Source organism: Physcomitrium patens, chromosome 10, assembly GCF_059467195.1.
Source record: "Physcomitrium patens ecotype Gransden chromosome 10, ASM5946719v1, whole genome shotgun sequence".
In the NCBI taxonomy this organism is placed as follows: Eukaryota; Viridiplantae; Streptophyta; class Bryopsida; order Funariales; family Funariaceae; genus Physcomitrium; species Physcomitrium patens.
In genome coordinates, this window is record NC_143419.1 from 14,823,010 (window position 1) to 14,834,061 (window position 11,052).

At 39.5% G+C, this 11,052-nt stretch overlaps 1 protein-coding gene across 2 annotated transcripts; it reads left to right on the forward strand.

Moving 5' to 3' along the window:
- Window positions 1-1,284: 1,284 nt before the first annotated feature.
- Window positions 1,285-8,550, forward strand: LOC112287675 (E3 ubiquitin-protein ligase pub1). 2 transcript variants are annotated; one of them, XM_024530936.3, is made up of 13 exons: window positions 1,285-2,310; window positions 4,156-4,390; window positions 4,825-4,942; window positions 5,087-5,464; window positions 5,695-5,781; window positions 5,975-6,059; window positions 6,293-6,363; window positions 6,542-6,606; window positions 6,717-6,789; window positions 6,955-7,020; window positions 7,176-7,199; window positions 7,375-7,446; window positions 7,751-8,550. In XM_024530936.3, exons 1-13 carry the CDS (start codon window positions 2,163-2,165, stop codon window positions 7,862-7,864), a joined length of 1,536 nt encoding a protein of 511 aa, XP_024386704.1. In that variant the 5' UTR covers window positions 1,285-2,162; the 3' UTR covers window positions 7,865-8,550. The 2 variants fall into 2 exon arrangements, with proteins under 2 accessions (XP_024386704.1, XP_090109974.1); XM_090253848.1 differs by lacking the exon at window positions 1,285-2,310 and adding an exon at window positions 3,363-3,518.
- Window positions 8,551-11,052: the final 2,502 nt, after the last annotated feature.

Below are 11,052 nucleotides of genomic sequence, written 5' to 3' on the forward strand. Positions count from 1 at the left end.
TTTTCATTTCTGAAAATATCATACCTGAGTTGCATGATAAGATTACAACAGTTGACCAAGTAGACTTCCTTGCCATCATAACTATTAAAAGCATGGAATGTGAAAGTTTCTACAATTGCTGTGTTCTTAAACTAAATCAATGGCATAACATTGATTGATCTGAAAGAAATAGCAACAGCACGAGTAGGTTCTATTAGACCACAGAAGGGTTCAAGAACAGTCGGGTTCTTCCAGAATCCTTCAATCAAAATCTTACATTTCTTTACAAGTATCGGTGAATCGGAACTCAAACTCCCTGGACGTTTCATCCACAGAAATATACATAAAGCTATGGCACAGTGTATCAAGCCAAGCAAAGTCCAGGCAACGAAGTGATCTGAGTTCCCTCGCTTGCTTTTCGAGGTGAAGGATGTCTGCGCTGTTTGCGAGAAGGAAGTTTTCTATCTCTTAGGGAACATGAAACGAATCCAGTGGGATGGATGAGGGAGTTGATATATGAATGAAGAGCAACATGAAAGGGCTGGCCTGTGTGGACCGTCCTTCGAAAGTGCCCGCCGCAGGAGATTACGGCACAGCGAGAAGCGTCGTGGGATTGTGTTTCTAAATGTGGCCGCGGGTCATGCACCCCATTCTGCCCTTTGGCCCCGCTTGACCCACTCTCATGCCTTGGGGCCGGGTCGGGCCGGGTCGGGCCGGGCCGGAGAGGGCTATATACAGAACACCACGAACACTCCACCGAAAAAGCCGCGCTTCGCCCGTCTACACTCTCCCACACTCCCCTCCATCCCCGACTCCTGCCCTATCACGTCACAAACATCATTGCCAGCTCAGCTTAAGAGTGGGTTCAGGCAATGGGCCTTCTGTGAATCCCCTTGCACGGGGCTCCTTGAACATCCCACGCCGAACTTCTCGGGGAGCTCTGCCCGTTTCTGCCCGTCCCTGAATGTTCATCCTCCTAGCCAGCTCCGTCCGCATTCCCTCAAGGTCGCTTGCGCGCTTCATGAATGTCCAGAGACGGGCAGACACGGGCAGAGCTCTCCCAGAAGTTCGATGGACAAGCGCATGTCTGCACTCTTGAGCCATTAGTCGGGGAAAAGGACCGGCAATCTCCGCTTAACCGAGCTTTGGATTTGCCGGCGGGGGCTGAGACACCGCAAGTATCGTATCGTGTGTGGAGTTTACCAAGGCGGAGGCTGGGCTGAAAAAGTACGGAGGGAAGCTTTAAAGGGAGCTGTAAACTAAAGTTGCGAGCCTGGAGAGGAGGCGTTCATCATCATCATCAACACGCCACGACGAGAAAATGGAGTTGTTTGAGGGTAGTCTCGCGAGCTCGGCTGTGGCCATGGCTATGACGATGATCATACCCCTCGCTAGCTTCCCAGCTTCCAACCGCTGCCGTGTATCGAGGCTTTTGTGAGTGGTGGTTCTTGTCTAGGAGGAGGACATTTGGGGTGATGATTGTGTGGCGAGGAAGGGGACGATGAGCAGGCGTTCATCTGCCAACAGCTTTGGTTCTGGGTTTTGTTCGTTGGCGTGTGATGTTGTGGCGGCTCAATTAGGCATTGGAGTTTGTCGACGAGGAGCAGAGAGGGGTGAGAGGCGAGTGTTTTGGAGTGGACGAGTGGTGTGTGTGGGGTTTTGAGTCGTAGGGACGAGAGGGAGAGAGAGCGATTGAGAAAGGGACAGAGACAGAGACAGAGAGAGACTGGGACTTTTGAAGTACGAGGTACTTGACTTGGAGACGGAGACGGACACGAGAGGTTTGAGGTTTGGGGAAGGTGGCAGCGGAGGAGCGGGAATTCGTTCCATCGGAGTGTTTGTTTGGAGGTCAACATGTGTCAGAATTGGTGCAGTTGATGGAGGTTTGAGAGTTGGACCGAGTCAGGGGTTTCGAGCCGCAGAATTCGGATCGCTGTGGTGCGTAATCGGGTGTTGGCGTTTGCGTTGCGATGGTTTGGTGTCTGCGGGCGTGAGATTGGGCCGGGAGGAATCCGGGCGTTTGTTGGGGGTTAGTGGCATGTTGATGGGGGCTGAATGAAGTCGAGGTGATTACTGGATGGTGTAGAGCTCGTCGATGGAAGACATGAAGTCGTTCATAGGATTTGAAAAGTGAAGGGTACCGAGACCAAGGGCCTTAGAGGTTTGGAATCGAAGACGAGGATATGGTGGGCGTAGACGAGAGCTTTGGAGGCGAGTCTGGTTTTCATTCCGTCTACGTTGTGATATGGGCATGGGTATCGACAATGATGATGATGTTCTCTTTCTCGGCCTGTGCTTGGTACAGGCGACGCATGCAGCGTCGCAGAGAAGGTAGACTATCGGCCCCCTCTTAATAGCCCTGTGCTCAATTCTCTCCGCCCTTCATGCACTTTGCTGTTTGCGAGTTTCGTCAGTTCTCATGATCGGAGTTACCTGTCCACATCTTGGGCTGTATTCTCTCTCAATCTCTGGCTAGATAGATGTCTGTGTCAGTTGAGATGAGCATCATTCACTGCAGTCTTGTGTGCCTGGTAGGTAATACGTGAATGTAACTTTTTCTATTTCGACTTAGTTGATTAATATTATACATTGCATCCGCTCTCGTTTTCGTAGTATGCCTCGCTCTCGGGGTACTACACATGTTCTTGGAATATAAGAACCAAACTTGTTGCCTGGTAGGGTTTTTGCAACGCTACGCAGTCATGAATGCATGAGAATATCCTGCTTGGAACGAAAGCATTAGGCTGAGATTTCATGCCAGGCACAATCACGCTAATTGACTGGGGGGGTTCTTAGACGTTTACTAATTGTAAACTTTGGATTTTCTTCTATGTGCAATTGTTCCTAGTCACTGTCGTGTAGGTGTTTTTTTTTTTTTTTTTTTTTTTTTTTTTTTTTTTTTTGTTTGTTTGTTTTTTTTGTAATGTCATTGGAGGATTCACAACCATTTATATGGTATACGACGCCAAGAAGTCTCGGAACTGTAGCGGTTGCTCCTGACCACATGCCAGTTTCTTGAAGTGACATGAATTACTGTTCTTCATTGCCGTTAAGTCTCTCTTCTTTCCAGTATTTTTTAATGTAGGCGCAGATAACTTTCTACACTCGATGCTTTAACGGTGTGGCCGCAGCGTACCTTGAAATGACTTAACTATCAACAGATCTTTTAGCGTACCCTCGCAGTGAATTGTAGAGCATTCAGTGACCAATTACTTCAAATTGAATCTTTCATAGGCCGCGTACTGGTGTTGGAGATTTGGTGTGGTTAGTTTGAGCCTTATTTGTTGTCTCCTTAGGTCTTTTGATCTTTCGAGTAGCATTTACAGGATGTATTTTTTGCTTCTTGGCTTGTTTCGAAAGATGGGAAGTGTTTGGTTTTGTTATCTCAAGCATTGTAATCTAATAATCTGAACTCGCTTATCGAATTTTCATGAGGGCAGTTTTTGCATTCCAGCAATATTTGCGCAAGAATGGTGTGTTCTCCGAGTTTTCTACATCTCAATTCGGCCTGGATAGGTTTACATGGCAAAATTATGGTGGTACGAGATCGCTATTGGCTTTGACAACTCCTCTGTTAGCTATTCCTATACTCTCGGGATTCCGTGAGGAAATTGCAATCGTCTTACAACTGTAGATGGTTTAAATGAACCTCCGGCGTAGTGATATGAACCAGACGTAAGTTGTGTAAATGCTCTAGGTGATTCTACCAAGGTGAAACTTCTCTGCTTCTGAAGTTTTAAGCTCGAAATTCATCTTGATGGCAGACTCTCCTGCCAATGTACTTTCCCCAGTCCCTTGAAGTTTTTCTTCTCTGCAATTTGAGTTTTATCACGCTAGACATTTCCTTGAATATGTTGTAAGCACGGCCTCAACATTCGTGAAAGGGTAGACAAACTGTTTTTTTAATCTTTGATTGTGATTTGCATTGTATCTTGAATTTATAAAATTTTAGGTGTTAACGCGTGAAACAATTCAACATACGTTTTGATATACCTGTTGATGTTTGCTCTACTTTGCCCTTTCTATTTACGATGAGTCAGTGAGTCCTCTGTCGGAGGTTCTATTTTGAGATTGACGCTTCTTGTCCCTCATTTGCTGCGAAGTGTTGTTGTGCATGAAGCAGAATATGTTGAAAGTATTTTGATATTAAGAGTTGTGTGCTCGTTTTGATTGCAGCTGGTGACTTAGCTGCGGCTATTCAGTTGTCTATGAATGATAATCAGTCACCAATCGTCGTCAATATACCCTCTGGCACCATACCTGCTCCAGTGGTCAGGATTGATGCCTCACGTGCTCAGGATGCCAGAGTCGCACCCGCAGCTGATGTGCCCAGCATCAAGTCCATACATGAGCTTAAGGATCGCTTAAGCATCGGATCACTATTCAAAATGAAGCGTGACTGGCTGGCCAGGTTAGGATCACTGCTCTAATCCTAATATGATGTGTTGATGCGAAACTTCAGCTTGATCAATAGTATCTGAAATGAGCGATATCTGGTATTTAGTCCTAATGTTTTGAACTGGGTCAGATTGAAGGTGAATTGTGGCTTCGAACGCATATGTTAGTTGAATTTTAGAAGAAGCAGCTAGCATCAGTATCTTAAACAAACTCACTTTAGCGGTTTGTTCATGAATACTACAGTTGAATTTAGATGCGCAGTCTTTCTTACAGTGGCTTAACTTTCCTAAAAGTCGTGCGATGCTTTGCTGCGCACGAGGTGATTTAGTTTAGTAATCCTCGTAGTACTTTCAAGATTATTGTTATTATTTTTAATCAGTTTTCTTACGTTTAAGTTGTCAGTGGTGAGTCCTTGATTAATTAGAATTTTATTTCTGATTGTTTCAGAGAGCTTTCGAAGGGCAAGGATGGTGGAAAGGGCGAGCCCTCTCCTGCGAGACATGAGCGGAGGCTTTTGCAGATTGTTGTGCGCAGAGACCAAGTTTTTCAAGACTCATACTTGCAGGTCACTCTTATGTTGCTTATTATTTGGCTCATTAAAGCAATTTTGTGCTGGTACCATGATATGTCCCTTCCTGCTAGTTTATCTCTAGTTTTAGCTTCGAGGACATAATACTTACAGTCTTGATATGTGATACCCTGCGTGCAGTTTGTCTCTCTCAGTGATGACGATCTACGGAATCCCTTATCGGTTCACTTCGTTGGGGAGGTGGGGCGGGACGATGGAGGTGTCACTCGGGATTGGTACAGTGTGTTGGCTAAAGAGATTTTCAATCCGCAATATGCACTATTTACTCACAGTGCAGTTGATGACTACACGTTCCAGATCAATCCTAATTCAGGAGTGAACCAAGATCATTTGGACTTTTTTCGATTTATTGGCACAATTGTTGGCAAGGCTCTCTATGATGGATGCCTTTTTGATGCCCATTTTACTAGACTTGTTTACAAACGTATTCTGGAGAAACCAGTCACTTATCACGACATGGCTTCAGTGGACGTGCAGTTTTACAAGAGTCTTTGCTGGGTATTTCCGCATTCCATGGTTTTTCAACTTATTTACCTTTCCCGTAACTTTTTAGTTTTTTGAACTGAAATTTGCACCATCCGGCTACTTCTTCCGTAGTCAATATGGATAAGGTCTACGATGTGTAATTTTGATAGAAAGGTTGATAGATTTGGCGTGGAATCCTGTCCGTGCTTGTTGGTATAGTTGTCTTGTCTGAAAGCGAAGGGAAATGTATTTATGGATTGCAGCTCCTTGAGAACAAATTGGAAGGAATGGACCTGGGATTGACTTTTTCAGTGGACACTGATAACTTTGGCGCATACGAAGAGATAGAGGTGTGTTTGGACGCCCTTTTTGACTCTGGTTGTTAGTCATGACTTGTAGTACCTTAGTACAGTTATGATCAGGTACACTCAGATGCAGACTAGGTCTTTCTCTCGGGAAATATATATATATAAATGATTTTGTGTATTTATGTCTAGTTATCGAGCTATCGACCTATCTAAAAGTTATTATTGTTGGTTGTAGCTTAAGAAAGGTGGAAAAGAACTGGTCGTAACAGAACAAAACAAGCGGGAGTATGTCGACCTATTGGCAAGCTGGCGTCTAAGAGGTTCACTTTTTTAAATCATATTCCTCTCATCCTTTAGGACGGAACAAATTTGGCCTCAGTTAAAATGCTAATACTTGATTGTATGATTTTATTTTTTCGTTCAAATCCTAAAAACTCAAAACAGTAGCCTTTTGTCAATATGCTAATTTGAAGAAGCTGTTGAGCACATGTATGGAATAGAATTTTGTCAATCGATAATCGCTTACCCTGTTTCTTTTTGCTTTGTGTTGCAGAGAGTGTTGAAATGCAGTTTCAGGCATTGCGGGCAGGGTTATCTCGAGTTGTCGATCCAGTTCTATTACAGGTTTGTGTGGATTGTTCAAAAAGTTGAACGCTGTTTATCTTAATTTAATTGATTAGTCAATACGAATCAATTATGAGCATTTGGTTCCATTAAAATTACTTCAGTGCTTCCTCGTGTCTACCCTGATGCTTTTCAGATAATAACTTCTACTAACTTGAATTTTCTCGTTGTTCTTCAGCACTTTGACGAGGCAGAGCTCGAGTGGCTAATTGGAGGGCTGCCAACTATCGATGCGGCTGATTGGTGAGTTTCTGCTTTAATCCAAACCTGATTTAGTCAATGCGGATTCAACTTATTGTATATTTGTTTGAACTTTGGCATTGACGAGGGATGAATTATGCATCGCTGTGCAGGAGGAAAAATACTGTATACAAGGCAGGATACAGCGATTCTCCGGATTGTCGTGTAATCAGAAGTTTCTGGGAGGTACTAGTTTATTTCTATGTACTTAAAGATCGTTTCAAAGAAATTTTGCGCAGCGGTTTTTGTTTGCAGATGATGAGAATGTAAATCCACAGATTCTTTATAATCGTTATTATTTTATTATCAGGGAACTGTTTGTCTAATGTCAGTTTGCTCTCTGTGATGCAGTTGGTTGAAACTTGGGACCAGGAAATGCGGGCCAGGCTTTTGCAGTTTGTTACTGGCACATCAAAGGTCAGATTGCATAAGTCCGTTATATTTTGAAGTCATGTTATATAGCATGAATAACTGCTTCGCTGTCCATATTCTCTCCCAAATTCTTTGTTCTAAATTTCTATGGAAGGATTTCGGCCTGTTCTAACAACTATTTTATGGGTCTGCTTGAGCAGGTGCCATATCCAGAAGGTTTCAAGGTACTGTTATTTATTTATTTATTTATTTTCCTTTCATTTTTTGAACCACGTTGGCATGTACGTTTTCGTAAAATAAGCATTGTATTTCTCAGTACATCGTCGCTAGTGCAATGAAATGTGGCAATAGTGTGGCTTTAGAGTTTGTTTTAAACGTGTAACTCATTTGACTCTGCAGGGGTTGCGAGGTAGTGAAGGTTTAAGAATGTTTCATATTGTTCGCGTGTCGGACTTTACAAGGTTGCCTCAGGTGAATATACCCACTTATGCAAATCCTGTAGCTGAGCTTTGTTAGTGGGTTTAAGTTAGTACTTTTTTGATGTTTCATTTCATTTCCATGTATTTGTGATTTTGAAAAAGGAAGATATCACGTCGAAAGTGAGCCTGCCGTGTCGTGGTGTAAATATGTTCGTCTTGGATGACAGCCGACCTTTCTCTCTTTAGTTCTCTTGGTTGCTTTCTCTACTTGCTAGTTCACCTTGAAGGTTGGGTTAAGACGTGTTATTATTGATCTTATTGTTTAAGTAAATTCTTCCGTTTTATGAAATCTGCAGGCGCACACATGCTTCAACGAACTCATACTTCCCGACTACGACTCTAAGGAAGAATTGCACAAGAACCTCATCACCGCCATATTTGAGACAGGAAATCAGTTTCAGCTTCGATAGTGTCTGTTCACGAAGTGCTCGCCCCAGATTTCAGTGAAGGATTTAAAAGTTGGCGCGATTTTATGTAGTGCACTGTGTGATGTTCACCTGCAGCTGGATTCAAGACATCCCGACAATGATCTCCAGCAATCTCCAGCTGGATTGAAGATGCCCTTAACAGCCAGCGACGAGAGGTTTGCGGTTAGTTTGGACTTTGTATGCTCTGCACCCGCGAGGGCTCCACTGCTCTCAACTGCTTCCTTCCTCTTTTCTCGTATTTACAAACATGTAGGCTGATAGACGAATTATAATGCCTGCAGGACGTCAAGTATGAGAGCTTTCACTAACAAGTCCTATTGTTGTGTTTGCAGTGGAGACTGCAAATCTATTGTCAGGTCCTATTGTTGTGTTCACATGCTAGGTCAGAATATGACAGGACTTGTCTTATGCCGAAGGAGACTTGTTTCGGAGGGTTTAGATGACAGTCACCACAACTCACCTTGTTCCTAATCCATCCATGTACATTGTCCGCCCAAAAGATTGATACAGTGTTTTTCTGCTCTTCCATATTTATTCTCCGGATTGTTCTTCCGGCTGTAGATTTGAGTGATTGGGAGGCACTTTACCAAGGTGTCACTCTTGAAAGCCATAAGCGTAGTGCTTGGCAGAATGTTAATGATGTTATGTTGAGACCTCCCTTCTCGAGACCAGCTGCACACCTTTGTCTTGTGGAGTAGATGGCAACCCAAAACTGTGAAGGTCAAATTTGCATTGCATGTCTTTGAAATGGATATGCAACATATGTCAAACTCCTGGTCAAGTCGGACAATGCAGCTGTTCAGTATTATTTTATCTTTTGATATTAGCATTTTAAACCCTACTTGTTTGTAGATGAAATGGACAATAGAAACGAAAATCCTAACACTCCACAATTCTCATCTTTGAACTTAATCTTGGACGATGTAATACATTCCAGTAATTTTACGAAACTTATATGTATCTCAATGCAGCCCTGAGAGCAATGTACTATCCTGTATCTAACATATCACAATGTGTACAACTTTTGATATGTAATAAAAATATACTTTGTTCTGGATCACTTTTTGTACTTCAAAATCTTATTTTTACAAGGATGAAACAAGGATGAAAAAATTAATACATGAATTTAAATCTGAAAGAAATGATACTCAGAGCAAAAATAAATGTACCTTTAATTTTTTATTAAGGTTGTATTTGTCAACCAATTGTTAGATATTTTTTTGGTTTCTTAATTTAATTTTTGTTGTAATTCTTAAAATAAGCAAATATATACTCATTCAAGTACAGCTTACTTGATAACAAAAACTTGTTAGAATTCAAAATGACTTAGCATAATTTTTTTGTTTTGTTCTTTGCTTTGATATTCATTTTTAATAATTATTATTTTCAGATGTCAGCAATTAGGTTATTATTTTGAGATAGTAATAGTTTTTGTTTTAGTAAAAGACAAAAACTTAAATCCACAACTAATTATCATTTTTAGAAGATGAGGATTTCATTTTCAGGATTATATTCAAGGTATTATCTTTTTTTTTTTTTTTTTTTTTTTTTTTTTTCATTTGATTCTACTCTCTTGTTCTTTTGAACAACTTTCATGAAGATTGATTATAACTTTTACAAGACTTGTTTTTTTTGAGAATAACCTCATTATATTTTTAAAATTACAAATAATTTTTTTAATCAATACCTACATATTTTTTGTACTGTTGTAGCTATTTTAGACTTGAATAAAATTTACAATATTAATGTTTTATTCATATATTTAATTATATTATTATAGGATATTTTTTAGTATATATAGAATTTTAATTTTTGAAGCTGTCCAGCTGCAGGTGAACATCACACATATACTGTAATTAAATTGAGTTAAATTATGTGACTACATGCTAATTTAAGGTATATCAGAAATTTTGTTCCATAAATTTAAATTAATATATTATTAAATTCAAGAATTATCATATATATATATATATATATATATATATATTTATTGGTACACTTACTAGATATTCAAATAATTTTCATGTGCATATATAGATACTATATTGTAGCCTATGTACAACATGTTTCAATATGTTTCAACAAAGCCTCAAATTTTAAATTTCTTCTACTTCAAATTTGCTTCCATAAAAAATAATAGTATTTTGATTCTTCAAAATAAATTGTATGTAAAAAAAATATAGAAATGTGAAACAACTATCTTATATTCTCTCAACAACAAAGACCACACTTTTCACATACTGCTTGATGAATTCTAAGCTAGGATCAAGGAAATATATGAAGTTGAATTTACTACTACAATCTAAGGGTAGTAAATGACCCGATTTACTAGTGGTTGTGTTTTGAGCTATATCTTGAGCAATTTGTATATCAATAGAATATCTTTTAATACTATTGTATTCATTTGGCTTCTATAATAAGAATACATTAGTTATTGAAACTTGTTCAATAAATTAAAGCTAAATTTTCTACAGCTAAGTACCTAGTATGTCTCCAAATAGAAAATCACAACATATAATATTGTGCATATAAATCAAAAGAACCTTAAATACTTCATGTCAATGTGGGTTTTGAATTGTCACCAAATTTATTAGAGCATGTCATTATCAAGATTTGATTTTAAGATTATATAACAATTTAAAAAATAATAAGATTTATTGGATGGACTTAGTGGACGTTCTTAACTTACACCAAAAGAAATAAATGTAGTTTTTGATCAATAAAGAATGATCATTTTGAAGCTTAAGTAATTTCATCTTTTAGCAATAAAATCAATAATGACTATTGATTTAATTTTAATCAAAAAAATTCAATCAAATATGTCTTTTAATTTTTTTGTTTATGATATGAAGAATACTTCTTTTAAGACTTATGATACTTCCAACCTAATCTATTTTGAAGGTCACATATATATTCTATATAAAAAAACATGTTTATTTGTTTTTCAAGCATGTCACAACTTTCCAATGGTAGGACATTTTGGATACAACAAGACTTTGGAGCTTATATCTAGAGATTTTCAGTGGTCCCAAACGTAGAAGGCTATGAAAGACTTTATACAATCATGTGACATTTATTTAAGATCAAAAACTTTTCGTCATTGATCCTATAGACTTTTCTAATTATTGCCTATACCAGAACAACCATGGTCTTTTATTTCTATGGATTTT